Source organism: Amphiura filiformis, chromosome 1, assembly GCF_039555335.1.
Source record: "Amphiura filiformis chromosome 1, Afil_fr2py, whole genome shotgun sequence".
In the NCBI taxonomy this organism is placed as follows: domain Eukaryota; kingdom Metazoa; phylum Echinodermata; class Ophiuroidea; order Amphilepidida; family Amphiuridae; genus Amphiura; species Amphiura filiformis.
The window spans coordinates 59600853-59623140 of NC_092628.1; the positions used below are offsets into that span (position 1 = coordinate 59600853).

The 22288-nt window shown below is 37.2% G+C and overlaps 1 protein-coding gene across 1 annotated transcript; it reads right to left on the bottom strand.

Moving 5' to 3' along the window:
- Positions 1-9321: 9321 nt before the first annotated feature.
- LOC140149898 (uncharacterized) lies at positions 9322-22066 on the bottom strand. The gene is made up of 2 exons (XM_072171919.1): positions 21847-22066; positions 9322-11371 (listed from the first exon to the last, which is right to left on the bottom strand). The coding sequence occupies exon 2, from the start codon at positions 10406-10408 to the stop codon at positions 9344-9346; it is 1065 nt and encodes a 354-aa protein (XP_072028020.1). The 5' UTR covers positions 10409-11371; positions 21847-22066; the 3' UTR covers positions 9322-9343.
- Positions 22067-22288: the final 222 nt, after the last annotated feature.

The following is a 22288-nucleotide window of genomic DNA, read 5'->3' on the forward strand; positions in this document are numbered from 1 at the left end:
ATTGTAATTGTATTCACACAAAGATGTAGTGTTTTGTTTTTGGAGTAAGTTTGGCAATGATGCTGTGGATCACGAAGTGCCCCCTTTAAGGGCGCGTTCTCACTATGCCTGTTTGATACCAGGACGTGGACTCGATCCTACATCGAGTCCACTTCCAAGCATAGTGAGAACGCGAAATAAGTGGTTTCGATCCTACATCCAGGATGTAGCATCGAGACCACCTCATTGAGGTAGTCTCGTACCTAGGACGTGGTATCAAACAGCATAGTGAGAACGCGTTTACAAGTGGACTCGGTCCACTTATACCATGTATACCGGAAATGTTGTATGCACAACCTTGATGGCCGTCGTTGTACTATAGGCCTATACAATATACATGTCTACATGATATAATTTTCCATGATAAAATTTAAACATGCATTTTCAACTTTAAAAATTCGTAGCTGGTATTATAGAACAAATTTGCTTTATTTCATGTAATTTACAATATTTATTTTTTATGCGGAAAAGTCGAGGGGAAAGTTCGAGATGCTTGCCGTAGTTTGATGAGCAGCATGCTTCTCGTGCAGTGTGAAAACAACAGCATCGCGGCAAGATACAGATTTTATCCAGTTTCAGAATTAAACAAAAGCGACATTGGGCTTTACAGTATAAATATTAATACAAAGGATATTCAGATGTAATATTCGTTTTTGAGGTGTACATTTTGCTAGACTGAGTTAAAATTACTAATCAAAAATAGTATTTTTGATGGTGATTTAGAGGTTGTGTTGCGTGTGAATCGGCGTGCTTGACCAAAATCAGAAATAACAACCCGATGTATTTCTCTCATTTTACACGTATAGGCCTATATAAAATAACAGTTTTTAGAGGTGTTTATTTCAGATCTTTCCAAATACATGCATATATCACAAAATAACATATCCATAGATTGAAGGAATATATCAGGGGCCTGGAAATAAAACATGATTTTTTTTTTTTGTTTGTCTGGATTATAGTAAAGTTTGATTTGTGCTGTGAGTTCGCTCAAAACATGCATGGGAACAGAATTTGTGACGTCATGGTCATGCATTGAAGCGCTTGATATTATAACATCCGGGTAAGTGGAGTCGATCCTACATCAGCATTTTGGTGTTAACATGGTTAGTGAGAACGCGAAATCAATGTGGACTCAGTCCACTTGTATGTGGACTCGGACCTAGGTACGAGACCCCATGTCTGTAGTGAGAACACGACCTAAGAGAATATTTTATTCAGGTATATGTTATTACCTTCAATTGTGTGTGTATACACATCCAGTTAAATGTGTATTTTAAATAACCTCACTTCCAAAGTGGCCTTATATTTTCAATTTTTAGTACATTTTAGTAAAATTTCCAAAGTGGCCTAAAGAGAATATTATATGATACATTAACACTTTGAGTACCTTGAAACAATTTTTTAACACTTCCAAAGTGGCTTTCAGATAATATTTTAACACTTTCAAAGTGGCTATTAGATAATATTGAAACACTTCTCATATTTGTTATTTAGCAGGTTCATGTAGTGTAACTACAGTACTTTTAATAGACAGGCCACAAAAAAATATGTTGCCAGTTTGCACCCCGATTGCACCTACTTTTAGAAGTTGAATTGTAATGTCATTTGAAAATGAAAGTATGGTGTCCATTGGTTTAAGTTGTATTGCAATTTTGCACCCCTTGTAGTTTTATTGCTACTGGCAAATTCTGGAGTGCAAATTGGGATGCAACATGACTTAATTTGAGGTTTGTGGGCTAAAGATAATATTATATGATACATATTGTAACACTTTGAGCACTTTGAAACAATTTTTTAACACTTCCAAAGTGGCTTTCAGGTAATATTTTAACACTTTCAAAGTGGCTATTAGATAATATTGAAACACTCCCCCATATTTGTTGTTTAGCAGGTTCATGTAGTGTAACTACAGTATTTTTAATAGACAGGCCTCAAAAATAGGTTGCCAATTTGCACCCCGATTGTACCTACTGTAAGTTGAAATGCAATGTCATTTGAAAATGAAAGTATGGTGTGCATTCATTTAAGCTGCATTGCATTTTTTGCACCCACTTGTAGTTTTATTGCTACTGGCATATTTTGGAGTGCAAATTGGGATGCAACATGACTTAATTTGAGGTTTGTGTTTTAATAGCCAAAGTATAAATAGTACATTTGTGAGTGTGTGAAGTCCTACAGGACCAATATGTCAAACTTACATGGTATTTAAGGCACTTTACCTTGCATGCCTCACTCCACCCAGATGTATTTAGAAAATGTCAGGGGATGAGCACAATCTTTGTTGAAGCAAAATGATATTGATGTATTCCAGTGACTTAATAAACTGTGCTGATACTGAGAGGTGAAGACCAGGGTGATAGCTAGCCACCTGTCATTTTGGATGGGCAGGTTGCTTCAAGATTAATGCCTGTGACATAGGCTTAATTCTAAAAATAATGCTTAAATAAGTTCTGTGAATTTAAAACAAGACCAGACTAATATTCAAAGCTACAGCAATAGCTATTTGAACTGACTGATCCCCCAGAAGGGGCAGATCTGGTTTGTTTTCGGGGTCATATATTGGATACACAGTTTTGGTGAAAATGACAGGCACTTGTCAAATCCTAGCTAGACCCTGATGAAGAGTACATTAAATCATATGGGGATTTTTATCTTTCCTTTTTAATTTTACAAATCCACTGCTGTAACTAATACAGATCAGTCAAAGGACTGGTGTTGTCTTTTGAACAGATTATTGCAATGAAAGCACAAATATTCTCATATGTAACCTACCACCAAGAAATGAGCATAAAGTCGCAAGTTGATAGTTCAGAAATGCTCTGGCTACTGTGTTAGTGTTGTTTTTTTTTACTTTTTGAATGACCCATCCAAACAGGGTGCCCCGCAAACAAAGCCAACAACTTAGTCAGCCTTGATGTCTTGAAACTACGAACTTGTGACTTTACACTCATTTCGTTGTGGCAGTTCACATGCTGGGATGTACTTTAACACCCGCCTGAATGCAATATCTCAACCCTGAGCGGAGCCACCCAAGCTAGCTCTAGGATGTGTTGGAGTAAGTTTAATTATTTTGTGTAAATTGATCTTTTTTAATATTGCTCTGTCTCGGGCATATGTTGGGCTGGCAATATTTCTGTTAGGCTGTTTACTTTTATGAGTTACCTGCCCGACTGGCTAGTGGCCAAAAAGGTTAAGAGTACACCCCCGGTAACATACTGATGACAATTAAGGGTTACTGCTGTACAATATTTGTAATATGATGTATGCTGAGTGCCACATTGATTTTGTAAGAAACAGGAGCTTCCCTGAGCCATAATTTATCATGTCTTTCACTGTCCCATCCGTCCCCTCTAAGATCATTGTCAAATCAATTTACACAATTATTTGTTATACCAATGTTGTTATCATGTATATTGTGAATTGGATACGAAATCATCTTTGAGTTTTGTATGTACACAAGTGATATTTGAATGTGTAAATATTTTATATGGCCACACTCTTAATAATATGGAGGCACCCGGGGTGTGAGATTTTGTGGGGTTAAGGTTAAAGTGGTCTTATACATTACCTTTGTGTTAACACCTTGAATCCTTATTTGGACGTAAAACGGCCATTTTAAGAAAACGACAACTACAATTTCTATGCACCTTCAACAGAACCCCTGTTCAAATACTTGTTTTTCAGCCGATTTGGATGAAAAAGGTGTCAAAATGCTCAGGAGATCATACCACATCAAATAAGCTGGTTCCCTCGGAAATTTGAAACATCACTCTTTTTCAAAGGCCGTTTTACCTACCCCTACTAAAAAGCCTTTAATCAGATCGCAATGTTTGCACAGTATTTTTGGCGGGACCTGAGTGCACATCAGAATGATCAGACTCACCAAACTGCATTCTGAATATGAGGAATGCCCTTCTGATATTAATTATTTAACATCCAGGGTTATAGCCATGCCGGTCGGGGGTAACCGGCGCCGACCGGCACTAAAAAAAAAAAAAAAAATTTTGTTTCTTTTTCTTTTTCATTTGTTTCCCACAAATGTTTTATTCATCATAAAAAGAGTATAAAAAACAAAAAAATTGGGGAGTATACCCCCTAGCCTATTCCCCGATCCCTTGTGTACGCTAAAATGATTGTGCCCCAAGCCAGCCCTCTAATTGGTTAGTAAAATTAGCGGGCACTCAACTTGGGCTAGCTATAACCCTGTTAACATCTAAAGGACATTCCTTGTACATGTGCTCTCATCAGATCAGGTCCCACAAAAATATTGTCTAAATGTTGCTCTTAATCATGACATATTTTAAGTTGTGTGTTTGAAGTCATGCAAGGTCAACTTGTTTCCACTGCCATAATTATACAGGTCTATATAGGGCTGATGTTGCCTTTTGCAGTAGTAATTTGTGACGTGTCATGTCAAAAGCAGACACTTTTGGGCAGGGTCGTAAATGGAGAAATAGCCAAAAATCTGCCCGGGGTGATTTTTTTCACAATTTGGGTTTGTTGCTTAATTTGTGATGTTATTAATGTTAAAAATATTGTCTGATAGTTTCAGACCGGAATATAACTGGCATCTTGTATTTTTTGAGACATTTGTCAAGGTAATTCCTACTCTCAACATTGTCAATAATATTTTTAAAGGCCGATATCTCAATTTCCAATTTTATAATACCATAACTTACGAACTCATTATCTTCACTTAGGAATGTCCGATTTCGTTGGGGAAAATGGCGTTATGGAGCAAAATATCTCTATATTTAAGATATGTAAAAACCTCAAAATCTATAACCTGCACAAAAGTGTCTGATTTTGACATGACACGTCACATTTGATGATACTATCAGAAATAAACATGCTATTCGCTGTCTAAGTGATGTAATAATCGGATAACTACCATAGCAATAGATGAACACAATTTTTGAATAGATCACCCTGCACTGCAACGTTCACGCGGTACCTACATTGAACCATAGATGTCAAAGAAATGCTGATCACTTGCACCTGTAAGAAAAGAAAAGAGCCATATTGTATTCAATCTTACACAGGTGATGAGTGAAACCTGCTTGTAGTGCATGGCGATCTATTCAAAAATTGTATTCATCTATTGCTATGGTAGTTATTCCAATTATTATGTCACTTCGACAGCGAATACTCTGCCATTGTTTTATTTTTATTTTTATTGTTTTATTTTATAACAACATCACCAGATTAACAAAAAATGTATCGCCAGATCAACTTGCAAAAAATGTATTTTCAGATCAACTTGCTGCAAAAAGTGTATTGTAATATCAAGATGGTCTATTTCAGAAATTGTGTACAAAATAATAAATTTTTAAGTTACCGCATAAAACGGTAATAAGGGTTTTGGTATAGTGTGTACAGGGTATGTGACTACAAATGTACCACTACCCTGGTAAACGCAACAATAGTGTAATATAATTGTTATTTTGCACCGGATACTATTATCCCGGCAGTATTAGATTATATTATACGATTATATACATGTACTAGGTGTTGTAAGAAATATTCCTGATAAACATTGTATGCTGCAAAAAGTCTTCCAGTCCAGTAATTAAACAGTTCTCAAAATAAGTGTGTCCTTGGGCCAAATGCCATGTCAGACCTCCAAGAACATACATGTAATGTATTTTCTTTCTTATAAAAATGCAACTCAAATCTATAACTCATATGTGACATGATCAAGGGGAATGAGTCACATGTCGGCAATTTTCAATTTTAAGTTTTTTACATCATTTTCTGGCAGTTTACAAATGCTACATTTTGATGCAAACCCCATCAAAATCGAACATCTGGTTACTGAGTTATGAGCAATTATTTATCAATGGCTGAAAACAATATAAACATGTAAAACAAAAGAATTTGAACACTGGTTTTGCCAATATCTCAGAAACAATATTAGCGACATCCGACTCATTCCCCTTGATCATGTCACATATTTTGCACTTCATACTCAGACTTACCCATTCTGTGAATTGACTCACTTTTAGAAATGTCCGATTTGGATTGTTTTCGTAAAAGAACATCGCCAGATCAAAATTAGTACTTTAGTACCCAACTGGAAATTGAGAAAGTAACCATTTTTGATTATCTATGTAGTCAACCTTAATAGAAAGAGTACTAATGCATTCACAAATGTTAAAACATCCAATGCAATATTTATTAACTAGCAAAATCATTTATTGTAAAACCTTGACTTTTTTATGTACACATGCATGATAGTTAAATGTGTTTAGATACTGTTAACATTTCTAAACCAAGAATATTTATATAAGATACATTGTATTGTAATGTTTCCAAAGTGACCTTTCAACAAGAAAAATATACCATAGAGGGATAGAAAGCTCCCTGTTAAATAATCTCATTCATGTGTGCCTCACTAAATGTGAGGGTTGGACTATGTTTTCATTTCCAATGTTTATTAACCATCAATTTTGTCCCCAAGTTTTTATTGAAATATTTCATAGAAATTAACAGTTATGTGGCAATTTTCTGCAATGAGCAAATTGAACAAGGCTTCCAAATTCGAAACCTTTCCACTTAACTTGTCCTTTGAAAGTAATACCACAAACATGATGATAGCATCCATTTATTATTAGCTTGTGGGTCTTCTCTGACATGTCTTTGTTAATTTAGTTTAGGAAATCAGTTGTATTTTGCCCGGAAAATGATCAACTTTATTTTGTCCAATTAGAGACCGCAGCACAGATGAACGGCATTAGTATGCTTTCTTTCCCTTGATGGTATCTTTGTCCCAGTCTTCCATTACTCTTGTTAGTTAACAATTAACATTGTACAACTGCATTTTTACATGGCTCACAAAATTAGCCACTATTAATGGTCACACACCAGAAAATTTAGTTGTGGGAGGATAAAGATGTTGATTCAGCTATCAACTACAATGTAAAGCATTTTGACCAATACCTCATAATTTTTTTATACAAGTAGTGGCATTTTTCATGTTTACTTTATTTTGATATGCACTGTACATCACTTTCCCTCATGTTTGGTAGTGACAAATAGATGCATATTTCCCTGTTTACCGTGTCGAATCATGCTTGTAATGTTAATCGTGCCGACTGACTTGCAGTGCAAACGCAAGAAGGCATTAAAATCACTACTGAACTTCAGGTGAATTGCAGAATATATGCGTACACGACAATGGTGTGGATTCACTAACATTTATGATGCATTAAAGTCCAAAACAATAACTCCATATGATTACATGTGTTTTACAGTGATGCCAACGCCGCGCCTTAGGTGCCCAATTGGGCTACATGGCGATCACTTGCCGCTACTCAAAAAAGCATGCCGCTACTTGTCTAAAATTGGGCTACTTTTGACAGTCTCAGACCGCGGCACTAATTTGATGTATTTTCCTTTCAATTTAGCCGATTTATAAAGGTTTTGAGTCTTTGAAGCTCCAAATTGAAATTACAATGGGTTTTGTGACCGTTTATTGATCGGTCAGCAACTTTCCAGTAAGTACCGGAAGTTTCAAAGTCAAGTGTTTTTCCGCCCAATTGGGTGTTTTGCATTCTAAATTCGGGTAAATCCGCCCAAATATCCGGTATTGGGCGCTTTTTTGGAAGCTTGGAAAATTGGGCTACTTGAGAATCCTTTACTGCGGCCTGGCGAGTCAATGCGCCGCGCCTTGAAGCTGAAAAGTTTTGGCAACACTGGTGTTTTATGTACGATTGGTTTGAACTACTGATGGGTTAAAATACTTAGGATGTGGTGTTAGTGAAAATCACCACTGTTTAGCCAATGTATGAAATAGTACTGTTAACTTTTGATGAATTGCATGTGCATTTTTGAAACAGTAAAAACAAATGGCAATATTACACTGAGCAGATAACATTTCTGCATTGAGCAGTAACAGTCTGTTTCTATAAAGCAATCTAAACATTTGCCGTTAACAAATTAACGTCTGATTGGAAATACTTTTTGGAAGTTTTTAAGGTGCTTTTTAAGATTATAAAGTTGTCTTCTTTTTTTAAAATTTATTTTGTAATGAATTTGTATTTATTAAGAAAGTATTGCATACATTGTATGCGTGCAATATATAAATTGCCATCCACATTCATTATCAGCTTATTCCAAATATATAAACATTTATAAATAAAGCTATAAGTCAGACTTATAAATTGCTGTTTGTGATAAAATTCTTTGTCATATGTACAGGTCATGGGCATCATAGGGTTCAGCTGAATACTTGTCAAAAGTTATGGTGGTGCATTGCACTTTTGAACATTCAGGCTGTAGGTTTATCAGAAGTTGTAACCTGGTGTTATGGCGCACAAGGGCCTTAAAGAAATTACTAACCTTATTACCTAAGGTTATATAACCATATTATGGTAATATATCGAGATTATAATATTTTGTAATAATAATATCCCTTCACCATGCAATTTCATCTTAACTCGCAAATCAACTATATCCTCTATACATGTTGTAGGTACAAAAATAATAGTTCCTAAACCATAAAAAGATCCAATCAATCAATTTTCAAGATGATTAGATCCCTATTCTGAATAATATAAGATCCTTAGAGAAATAGTTCATGGATTTCTAAGTTCTGACTTGGTATTATTGTAGCTTTGCCTATTATCTCAAGTCAACAGTATATCCAACCAAAACTGAAATGATTGGCTTTGGTAGGGCAATGTTCTGTTTAGTGAAATATTTCTCATGAGTAGCCTCTTCACTCCACCAGGCTGTATAAATTTTACTACTGTAATGTTAACTACATGTACCTCCTCTCCCTAATGAAACATATGTATCATTAGATGCTTTTGCACAAATACACCAGTTTCATCTACATAATATGAGGAGTTCATTTGTAACTATCTGATATGTATCCATTTGTCTCAATTTTAAATACATTGGCAAATATAACTGGTCAAAAAAGTACTAAGAGAATAATGTACTGTAAAAAAAACTATCTTGGGATTTTTAAAGTAGGCTGTCAATTTAACACCATCAGTATAGGACACATGCTTGGCCCTTATCTCAAAAAGCTTGACAATGGCGGGTATCATGTTTTGTATAGAACTTGTTATGATTAGATTGTCCTAAGCTAAGGCTAAAAAACTTACAATAGTATGTCTCAAAACTCGGGAATGCGATTTTTCTCTCCTCAAAACTCAGTCAAAATAAGTTTGAGATGCTCAGAACTTTCAAAACTTACATTCTCATACACAATGAAATGTCATCATTATCACACAAATTTAAAATTGTGCATGTGGCAGCTTTGAGACGTTTTGGCCTGACATTTTTCCTTCAATCGTCACTCCAAAGCAAAAACTTTGACTCCACTCTCATTTCCTGTCCATCTTCCTTGGCTCACCAGCAACATAGGACGACCATCTACTTCAGTTGATGTAATCCCTGCACCCCAGTTGACCATATTATTAGCGATCATACGCAAATACTTCCCAGTCAATGCACAGAAGCAGTACATGCCGCTGTTAGGAGCAAAGTTGTTCACAAAGATAAGGTCATGAGCAACACAGAGTCCTGTAGGATACCACATGTCTGGCAATAGTCCTGTAGGTATGCTACAGTTATGAAGCAGCAGCCCTTCTTGATCGTACATATTCACAGCATTTTCTTCATAGGAACTTGCTACGATAACCGATTGAGGCGTCACCTGGATATACCATGGTTGTATATCCACTTGTATGCTACTTATATGCGTACCATCCAGACGATGCTTACTGATATACTTGGATTGGATGTCACCAACAAGAACATGTTGAGTGGCAGCATCAACAGCGATGCCAATAAGATTGGTATCTTCATCTTCCTGATTGGAAGACACGTTGCTAGGAGACACTGCAGGAAACTTATATTGCAAGGCACCATCAGCATTGAAGACTTCCACCAAATTTGCAATCCCAGTTACAAAGTAGAGGCCATTAGCACTAACAGCAATCCCATGACTACCTGTATGAAGCCCACTATTTGACCTTCCCCTTGTACCTTGTATTGGAAATTTAAACTCCCCCAGTTTGTTGTACACAGCGACTCGACCGGCTCCAATATCTGCAACAGCAATATCACTGTTTGTATGAACTATAATACCTCTACCTTGGTTTATCTGACGACGAGAAGCGAAGTGCTTCAGTAATACCCATGTGCCCAATTTACTACTTCTTGGGGTAAAATAACCAAGAGGTGGAACTGAACAGCTGCATGACGAACTCGAGTAAGCAGCAAACCTTATTCCTGCAGAATCATTACAGAATTTTGCAGGTTTCAAATTGGCCAGTTGTTGAAGTGTATCAGTTAATGTTGCATAAAGTTCAGCAGTAGCATAAAAGGAGCTTGAGCTTGTCGCTTGACTGACCATATCAAGAGCATTCTTAAGGCGAGCTTGGTGGAACAGAAGGTCTTGAGGTGCTTATTCATTGCAGTAGATTGCTCCATTTCATGCCTCTTCAGTGACTTATCAAGATCCTGTTTTCTCTTATCAAGTATCAACAACATCTGTGCTCGTGCGACCTGTGAGGACTCATTGATTCCATCCAAGGCTTTCTGTACAGAGTCTTTGAACTCATCTTTTGTCTTTTTCGCTTCATCGATCGCATCACCGATTTCATTTGTCATCTGTTGACACTGCTCTGCTAGTTCCTTGATTCGTTTTTGTTGATTAGTGTCACTCCCTGGTAGATCTGCGTAAATATGACTTCCTGATGGGTGCGTTTCTTCACTACAAACTTTGCAAATTGGAATATTGCAAGTATAGCAAAACAGCTGCAGGGTCTCTCCCTTGTGCACTTCACAAAACTGCTCCTTGGGTTTGGAGTTAAAATCAACAGTCCCTGATTTCAACTCCTTCAAGGTGCAGAACACGGTGGCTTTTGAGCACTCGAACAGTCTTGTGTGCATCATAACATTTCTCACAAAGAAAGTCCTTGCATTCTAGGCACCTGGCCACTGCTACTAAAGTAGAATCATTACATGAAGTGCAAGGAATCAACTTCTCTTGCAGAGATCTCCTGTCCTTCAAAGTTGTTATGTAGAAATTGGACACAACCAAACTCTCTAGACCAGAGGGTGGTATTTGGAAGCTCTTTTTACACATTGGACATTGGATTGACTTTGAAGGTACTTGGCTGCTTTGAGCTAGTCTTTGCATACAAGGAAAACAGAAAGAATGAAGGCATGGGAAAGCTCTAGGATCGGTCATCGTACGAAGACAGATGCTGCATTGGATGAGACCTGCAATTTCTTTGTCCTCCTCTTCATCTTCTCTTTGTTGCTGCTCACACATGAACCGCTCTAATGTTTTCTGACTAGGTGTATCTGCCATCTGAAAATTATACAAAAAATATTTACATTAATAATTATTGACAGCAGTTTAATCAACTGAATTTTTTTCAGTTTCAAGTCGCAATAAGCTATGCTAGTTGAAATCCATGTACACCCCCTGTGGAAGACATGACTGACCTTAACTTCCACAAAGTGTGAAATTTAAATGGGGTTAGGGGCTGGCAATAATTATGAGCCCTGGGGGAGAGTAAAATTCGGGAGGGCAAAGATTTTTTGGAAAGGTGAGAGGGGAAAGCAATTTTTGGCAGACGGAGGGGGGGGGAAGCAATTTTTGGCACATATTTATGGGGCACCTTTTAAATAACATGCTCTATAAATGGTTAGGAAAACACTACAGAAATGTTCAAACATGCAAATTTTGCAAAAGGCAATTTTTTTGGAGACTCGATCATGAATTCATGTAGACAATATAGTGAAACTTGCACTTTTGTTAAAGCTATACTCCCTAGCCCTAGAACTCTGCCATAGTAACTGTTTTTACTTTTACTACAGCCATAGAGGCACTTTACAATGAAAATATGGGAGGGAATGCATGAACGAACCAGAGCAAGTAGAAAGCACTTCAATGGTTGAACAAACCATATACAACAAATGTGAAAATGCCAGCCCCCTAAGCTTACTGATTTTCTATAATCTATTACTAGTATATTGTGAAAAACCAAGTAGCTGTGGTGTTAGCTCAATATGCTAGGAAAATATAACCGATGACCCCATGTTCGCTTTGGCTAAATCAGTTGTATTTTGCTGAAAAGGGTGCGTAAAATAGCACTCGACATCCACCATCTTGGAGAAATTTGGCGTCAATCAAATACGGGATTGTCAGTTAAATACGGGAATAAGTCTGTTTCACTATTGAAATAGTATGCACAACGTTCGTCGTGCACACGTACGTACATTTTAGGCTAAGTGTTACTATGTGTATTGAAAATGCCTAGCAACTGTCACTCAAACTTACGATGTGTCAATTAAACTGCCACAAAGTGGCTTCACTTTTATACAGGGATTGAATACGAGTGTCACGGCCCTGGTTTAGTGTGCATTCAAATCCATCTCACTTAGCCTTCGGAAATGATGTGAAAACACAGGTTAGCAACGAGAACAAGTCCTCAAACGTTTGAAATTTGTAGTTACTACAACCTGAGACTAGTCTCAGCTGCAACTGTCATGCACTCAGCTGAATTCCTACTGAAGACCTACCCCCCGGTACTCATACCATGTACATGTCAGATGTATATTGTATTGGCAAATATCCACAAAAGCATTCATTATAAATTTATTTTGATAAATTGTCACATTTTATGCCATGTATTATATCCTGAAAACTAACCGGTGGATTTGCGAACAATTTGTCGACATAAATGACGTTCACGGTGAAACGGTGGCCCATAATGGATACATTTGGTAATATGCAGACGAATGGACAAATTAATAGAAAAATACCTGTGATAATTTTATCTGTACACATTGTCGCACTCCGAGTGACGTATGGTATATTTGCAACCCTGCGGTGGATTTGCGAACAATTTGTCAGCATAAATGGCGTTCGTGGAGAAACAGTGGCCCAAAATGCATTATTTTTGGTAATATGCAGACAAATGGCCAAATTAATAGAATAATACCTGTGATAAATTTATCTGTACACATTGTCGCACTCCGAGTGACGTATGGTATATTTGCAACCCTGTGGTGGATTTGCGAACAATTTGTCGGCATAAATGACGTTCGCGGAGAAACAGTGGCCCAAAATGGGTTATTTTTGGTAAATTTATCTGTACACATCGTCACACTCCGAGTGACGTATGGTATATTTGCAACCATGTGGTGGATTTGTGAACAATTTGTCGGCATAAATGACGTTCGCGGAGAAACAGTGGCCCAAAATGCGTTATTTTTGGTAATATGCAGACAAATGGCCACCTGTGATAAATTTATCTGTACACATTGTCGCACTCCGAATGATGTATGGAATATTTGCAACCCTGTGATTGAAATTACGAACAATTTGTCGACATAAATGACGTTCGCGGAGAAACAGTGGCCCAAAATTTTTGGTAATATGCAGATGAATGGTCAAATTAATAGAAAAATACCTGTGATAATTTTATCTGTACACATTGTCGCACTCGAGTGACGTATGGTATAATGGCAACCCTGCGGTGGATTTGCGAACAATTTGTCAGCATAAATGACGTTCGCGGAGAAACAGTGGCCCAAAATGCGTTATTTTTGGTAATATGCAGACAAATGGCCAAATTAATAGAATAATACCTGTGATAAATTGATCTGTACACATTGTCGCACTCCGAGTGACGTATGGTATATTTGCAACCCTGCGGTGGATTTGCGAACAATTTGTCGGCATAAATGACGTTCGCGGAGAAACAGTGGCCCAAAATGGGTTATTTTTGGTAAATTTATCTGTACACATCGTCACACTCCGAGTGACGTATGGTATATTTGCAACCATGTGGTGGATTTGCGAACAATTTGTCGACATAAATGACGTTCAGCGGAGAAAGCGGTGGCCCAAAATGCGTTATTTTTGGTAATATGCAGACGAATGGCCAAATTAATAGAAAAATACCTGTGATAAATTTATCTGTACAAATTGTCGCACTCCGAGTGACGTATGGTATATTTGCAACCCTGCCGTGAATTTGCAAACAATTTGTCGGCATAAATAACGTTCGCGGAGAAACAGTGGCCCAAAATGCGTTATTTTTGGTAATATGCAGACAAATGGCCACCTGTGATAAATTTATCTGTACACATTGTCGCACTCCGAGTGACGTATGGAATATTTGCAACCCTGTGGTGGATTTGCGAACAATTTGTCGACATTAATGACGTTCGCGGAGAAACGGTGGCCCAAAATTTTTGGTAATATGCAGACGAATGGCCAAATTAATAGAAAAATACCTGTGATAAATGTATCTGTACAAATTGTCACGCTCCGAGTGACGTATGGTATATTTGCAACCCTGCGGTGGATTTGCGAACAATTTGTCGACATAAATGACGTTCGCGGAGAAACAGTGGCCCAAAATGCGTTATTTTTGGTAATATGCAGGATAAATTTATCTGTACACATTGTCGTACTCCGAATGATGTATGGAATATTTGCAACCCTGTGGTGGATTTGCGAACAATTTGTCGACATAAATGACGTTCGCGGAGAAACAGTGGCCCAAAATTTTTGGTAATATGCAGATGAATGGTCAAATTAATAGAAAAATACCTGTGATAATTTTATCTGTACACATTGTCGCACTCCGAGTGACGTATGGTATAATGGCAACCCTGCGGTGGATTTGCGAACAATTTGTCAGCATAAATGACGTTCGCGGAGAAACAGTGGCCCAAAATGCGTTATTTTGGTAATATGCAGACAAATGGCCAAATTAATAGAATAATACCTGTGATAAATTTATCTGTACACATCGTCACACTCCGAGTGACGTATGGTATATTTGCAACCATGTGGTGGATTTGCGAACAATTTGTCGACATAAATGACGTTCGCGGAGAAACGGTGGCCCAAAATGCGCTATTTTTGGTAATATGCAGACGAATGGCCAAATTAATAGAAAAATACCTGTGATAAATTTATCTGTACAAATTGTCGCACTCCGAGTGACGTATGGTATATTTGCAACCCTGCCGTGGATTTGCAAACAATTTGTCGGCATAAATAACGTTCGCGGAGAAACAGTGGCCCAAAATGCGTTATTTTTGGTAATATGCAGACAAATGGCCACCTGTGATAAATGTATCTGTACAAATTGTCACGCTCCGAGTGACGTATGGTATATTTGCAACCCTGCGGTGGATTTGCGAACAATTTGTCGACATAAATGACGCTTGCGGAGAAACAGTGGCCCAAAATGCGTTATTTTTGGTAATATGCAGGATAAATTTATCTGTACACATTGTCGTACTCCGAATGATGTATGGAATATTTGCAACCCTGTGGTGGATTTGCGAACAATTTTGTCGACATAAATGCGTTCATGGGAGAAACAGTGGCCCAAAATTTTTGGTAATATGCAGATGAATGGTCAAATTAATAGAAAAATACCTGTGATAATTTTATCTGTACACATTGTCGCACTCCGAGTGACGTATGGTATAATGGCAACCCTGCGGTGGATTTGCGAACAATTTGTCAGCATAAATGACGTTCGCGGAGAAACAGTGGCCCAAAATGCGTTATTTTTGGTAATATGCAGACAAATGGCCAAATTAATAGAATAATACCTGTGATAAATTTATCTGTACACATCGTCACACTCCGAGTGACGTATGGTATATTTGCAACCATGTGGTGGATTTGCGAACAATTTGTCGACATAAATGACGTTCGCGGAGAAACGGTGGCCCAAAATGCGCTATTTTTGGTAATATGCAGACGAATGGCCAAATTAATAGAAAAATACCTGTGATAAATTTATCTGTACAAATTGTCGCACCGAGTGGCGTATGGTATATTTGCAACCCTGCCGTGGATTTGCAAACAATTTGTCGGCATAAATAACGTTCATGGAGAAACAGTGGCCCAAAATGCGTTATTTTTGGTAATATGCAGACAAATGGCCACCTGTGATAAATGTATCTGTACAAATTGTCACGCTCCGAGTGACGTATGGTATATTTGCAACCCTGCGGTGGATTTGCGAACAATTTGTCGACATAAATGACGCTTGCGGAGACATTATTAGAAAAAAAGGTTTTTTTGCCAGTAGGCCTGTCCTCCATGCTAGGTATGGTCATCAAATTTCCAAGTAGCCTTTTTAGTACTTTTTTGGTCATGGTGACAACCCTGCAAGTAGGATATTTCACATTCAAATTGTTTTGTTTAGAAAGGTGATTATTTAACTTAAAAAATGAGGGGTCAACCATGTCTGTAGGAAAATAAAAAGTTATGAGCAAATGTATTTTTCCAAATTCTGTGACCATCATTGACGGTACCTTACAATGTACCCATTATGCAACATTTTTCAGCACAGCGATCAATTTTACAGAAAAGAGATTTTATTTGAAAAAATCTTACTATCACTGTACATGATAACTTCTGTATCAAGGTATTACCAATTGACACTTTTTGACTTTCAACCGCAAGTTTCTGGTGTCCAAATTTCAATTTTTTTGGTATTTCCTACACAGTTTTAGCTATTTCTGTGGTCACAAGTTGGGAGTTGAAGGAGGCCCTCTATTATCTATAATAAGCAATGTGTGCATATGCAATTGCAATGCGTGCATCCGGGGCACGTGATACGTGATTATAGCCTAGTTTCCTTGTGTAGCCTTCTTCACTCTGTACGAAGGCTAGAGCACCAATGTATTGAGAAATGCAGGGTCCATCGCTCATGTCAGTAAATTAATATTTTGTTTTGGGACTGATTATTCGGACTACCACCCGGCATGCAGGTATTCCTGCATTAAATACATCAGAATTATTACCAATGCAAGATGGCTTAGCTCTAGCATTTCAAGTATCTCTTATAAGCTAATAACAAATGGTGCCCGCTGGAATCTCTTGAGGCATTGTCTTTTTTAAAGACATTTCTTGTTTATTTATGTTTTCATGTCAACGGTCGAGGTCTTAATACAAGCCGGAGTTGGGCCCTTCTTCCTGACTAGTACAACAGTTTAAGTGCTAGCTCCGTGAGCTGATATGTTATAAATACATGTATAGCTACATAAATTTATCAATTATCTATTATTTGCAGAAGTACTTGTAGACGCATGTAATATGTTAAGGGTAGATGAGGTATTGTTGGTCAAAGCAACCAAAAAATCGATTTTCATTATCTAGATCAATATATTATTGAAAAATAACACCTTGATGTTTTGCAGAAGTTCATTCTACAAATCCTATATTTGGCAAACTTGCTTAATTTATTGTTGTCAATGAGTTATGTACGTTTTACAAAAGTGTTGTTGTTTCAGTCCTCTTTGCAACATAACTCAAGAACCGCAGCACCTACAAAATTATATATGTGATATTTGAATTCTTCACGCTCGCTATAAGATGAGCAATGTAGTTTTTGCCAAAGCTCTCTACCATTCGCAAGATGCTGTGAACTACCAAATCGCAACAGTTTAAAATAGTTAATAACCTTAAGGGCTGGGGTATGAACGTTTGGACAGTATTTATTGTGGGACATTAGAGCACATCAGACATATCGAATTGCATTCTGAATACGAAGAATGTCATTCTGATATCAAATAATTTTGATTTTTTGAAATTCGCAATTTAATACACATTTTATGGCAAATCATTAAAATTGATATTTTGATATTTAACAGTACTCGAAGTAAACTTTACAAATCTGATGATTTATACTTAAAGTGTATGTAGGTGAGATAAAAAGCCGACGATCAATTGAAAATTTTGACCTTTCGTATTGGAGATATAGATTTTTTCTCAAAAAAAAAAAAAAAAAAAGGTCTTTTTGGGAAAAAATCCATATCTTCAATATGAAAGGTCAAAATTTTCAATTGACCGTCGGCTTTTTCCTCCCAACTACATGCACTTTAAAAAAATATATCATTACATTTATATAATTTACTTCGAGGACTGTTATTAGGCAGTTCAGGCAATATTTAAAACAGTGATAAAATGTTGAATAATGTACATTATTGGATAGAACATAAATTCAGCATGAAAATGCTTTTGAATTTTTCAAAAGGCCAACCGGTTTTCGAGCTATGGCTTGTTTTGTCGGGATAACTTGGCAAAAAATTTGAACGTTTTAGGAACCTATTTCTTATTATAGTCTTTGTTTTGGCATGGCACCATCATAATTTCATTAAAAAATTGTTTTTCTATAATAATTTTACAATTATCTTCTTTAAGCTATCCCACATTTGTTTTCATAAGAAAATAAGTTGTACCAAATTTTTGATCAATTATTTTGAGGAAATAGTCGCTAATTTGCATAATTAGTAATTTAATTAACAATTTTAATTAATTTTTGCAGTGGGAATTGTGATTTTTGATCAATTAATAAATGAAATGTTGCTTTAAAGTGACTGACACACAAAGAAATCATCAAAGTATCAAAAAACATTTAGAAAATGTGATTAAATTCATTAAAAAGGTCTAAAAATTGTATTAATTAGTGGTCAGTGAGCATGAAAACTGGCAACACTGTACGTTGGTTTTCCTCATATGAAGCCCAAATTTCCTTGAAGTAAAGGGTTTTCTTTGATTATTGGAGCCTTGCTGCAGGGGAATTTCTTTGAAACTGTGGATTTAGAACAACTTTATAGGCATGTATATTGATACTAACATGCATAAATATTGCTTGAAACCATCATTATAAAAATTCAGTCCTAAATTTTCAAGAAACTGTAACTTTCCAACCACTACGCCGATTTTGACGCAGGTTGATACAGTTATTCATCTTGACATACTCTACTTGGAAAATCAATTGCTTTCAGCACAAAACCAGACTATAGTACCAATAACAGAGCATTTATAGAACTATGCACTCACTATATGGCAACACTGGTTTCCATGTTTACTGTGCCATGCTCACTGTGCAATCAGTGGATGACCTTGTCAACGAATTCAGTGAGCACACTGAACTACCTACTGTTATATATCAAAAATTTGAAAAATATTAAATTTTTATAATTTGTCATAAAATTTGTATTATATTGTGATTTTCAAAAAATGAAAATTATTTGATATCAGAAAGACATGCTTCGTATTCAGAATGCAATTCGATAGGTCTGAGGTGCTCTCATGTCCCTCAAAAAATACTGTCGAAACGCAATAAACGCTCATTCTGGATCCCTTAAGGTTACACAAAGAGACGTATAAAAAACGTATAAAAGACGTATAAAGTTGTTCTCTAAAACAGAGTTTTCTCAGTAATCAAATATCGCAGCGAGTGAAATGTTGGTGCATTGGATGTAGCTTAACATTTTGTGTGTGTTATATACAAATTATTAGAATAAATTTTAAAATCCTTCGTTTAAAGCATTTTTACCCACCATGTTCACAAGATCAAAAACACGTTCCATGAGGTTTTTTTCAAATGTGCGCTCCGTATAAATCCACACCGAGCGATTGTTTTCTTCTTTTTCGTATTGTATTACAAATCGATCAAAGAAATAATGTTGCCATGGGGAAGAACCAAATACAGTACCGATTAAATTTTAAAAGCCCGTTTTGGGGGAAAATTTTGGAGAATTTGCTTGAGAAAAAGCTGGTTTTTGAAATTATCGATATCTTGATTACGAGACGTTAATTTAGACATCTGAATACCTACATTATTTCTCAACATTCTGCCATTGCTATTCCATTTGATTTTCACTCCAAATTGAAGCTAGTTTTGCAAAAAACGAGGTTTTCCTCCATCAGTTCGTTCAAAATTTCAGCGCCGACATGCGTGTTTATTCTAAGAGCCATAATGCGGACGCGATTGTAATCATATGTAATTGCATCCAATTATAGTTATATCATCCGCTTTGAGAACAGTCAATTTGTGTAAGTTGATCTGTGGCCGAGTGGATAGAGCATTGGACTGGGAATCTAATATGAAATATTTTTGTGGGTTCGAGTCTCCGGGTGGCTGAATTTTCTTTTTTTTCTCTTTTCTCATTTTTACTTCCTTTCTTTCCTCTTTTCTTTCTCCCTTTCTTTTATCATTTCTTTTTTTTTTTCATTTCTTTCATTTCTTTCTTTCTTTCTTTTTCGTTCATTTTCTTTCTCTCTCTTTCTTTATTTTATTTTATTTTATTTTACAAATTCGGCTAAAAATACATCAAAAAGCAAAGTAAAATTACGCAATACATGCCAAAGGAAACAAAAGTAAAAATAGACCCAATGGGCTAGCCAGGAAGAGTCAGAAGCATCAAGACACTGTCACCAAAAGGTGTGACTCCTCCAACCCATTGGGGCAATTACATAAAAAGATATACTATTGCACTGTTTAAACACATTGTGTGTACATCCACATCACAAGGATGCACCCACCAGCCACCACACATGTCTCCCCACCCACCAGCCAGGAACAAAAACCAGACCCATGCCACGTGGAGGTCACTCCAAATCATCCCCAAGCCACATTGCCCACATGAAGGAATACAGACTCAAATCTTTTTCACTATTTCTTTATTCTTTCTTGCCCGCTTTCTTGCTCCTTTCTTTTTAGTTTTATTTGATTGATTCGCTGAGTGCAGTGAATCGTGATTGATTGTTTTTCACTTTGTAGGCCTGCTAAGTCTGTCTTGTTGATTTTCATCCCAAATTCGATTTACAAATAATTGTTTTTGATATTGTTGTTGTTGCCTACCCTTACATTGTAATCAGGGGAATAGCAGCATTGATTTCATCAAAGATATCAAGGCTATAAATTCAAAATCAACACATTTTCCAGGGCGTAGCTTGACGAAGTGCCCCCAATCAATTTTAAAATTTATAAAATCCTTGTGAAAATTGCCGAAAATGGCTTGTGCCACCCCCCCGGCATCCGAGCTCCGGGCACGAGCTAAGCCAAGTTTCATAGCCTTTTCATGTCTTGACCGTGGATCGATATTCTATTGTAAGTAGGCCTACGTCCCGGTACGCTTCTTCATTTTCTGCATGGCTGTTTCTGTTATGAACTTACGCCCCTCTGAAATCAAGCGCATGAAAAACTCTCGGCTAACCTTAACAAGAAAGTTTAATTGTAGTGAAAAGCAGATTTCATGGATAAACAAAACGTCACTTTAAAGGAGTGTTTCGTGATCCTAGCATCCGGGCCTAGCATCCTCTTTTTGTGACATTTTCAGTACATAGGCCTCCACGAAAAAGCCTATTCCCAAAATTTCAGTTGATTCCGATTTTGCGTTTGCGAGTTATGCATGATTATGTGTATTACACTGCTCCATAGACAATGCGTTGTAATTTCGTTCTGGTGCACCAGAACGAAATTCAAATTTCACGATATCTTTGCAAAACGAATTAGGCCTAATCTGCAAGAAATATTTTGTACATAAACATTATGTAGCCAGAGGTTTTCAGTGATATAAAAATCTCAACTTTTTTTAGAAAAGTGGGGGGATCATGAGGCTGTGGATCACGAAATGCCCCTTTAATAGAGGGTGGGCAATAATTATGTGTACCCCGGGGTGGTGAATTCTCAAATTGGTCTGCCAAAAATTGCTTGCCACCCCAATTGTGCATATTTGAACATGTTCCTAATGCTTTCCTACATCATTTTAGGGCGTATAATCTAACAGTGGCCAAAATATCTGTGCCAAAAATCGCTTGCCCCCCCTTTCGACCTGCCAAAATCGCTTGACCCCCCCCCTTTCAACCTCCCAAAAACGCTTTCCCCCCACCCCTTTTGGCCTGTCAAAAATCCCCCCCCTATAATTCACCATCCCGGTGTACACAATTATTCACAGGCTAGCCTATAGGTATTCAACAAGACATGACTAAACAAAGTTTAAGCTTACCTTAAATATTTTATAGTACAAGCAAGTGTGACTAGTACCGGTACCGGGGGGTGGCAACGCCTCGGAATGCGATTCCCTCGCTAGAAGACTAGGCCTACCGCCTAGGCACCATGTTTTTCAAAATCCACCATGGACATGTGAACATCCCCATCACTTCGTCTGGGAACAACCGGGGGAACAACAACCAACACCATGTCAGTCGAGAGTAAACACATACAGATACTCCTCAGTTCTTTGTTCGTACAATTCCCCTCTGGAACAGGCTACCACAACCAGTCACTGCAGCAACAACAGTCAGCCAATTCCCCCGGGCCAATTCCAGACCCTGGTATTAATACCAACCCACCAATCCTTGTATAAGGGACGCACCATTAGATACTCAGGGGGGGGGGGGTAGGAAGTTGGGGTCGGGGGAAGAAAAAATTTTTCGCCGCCAAAGGCG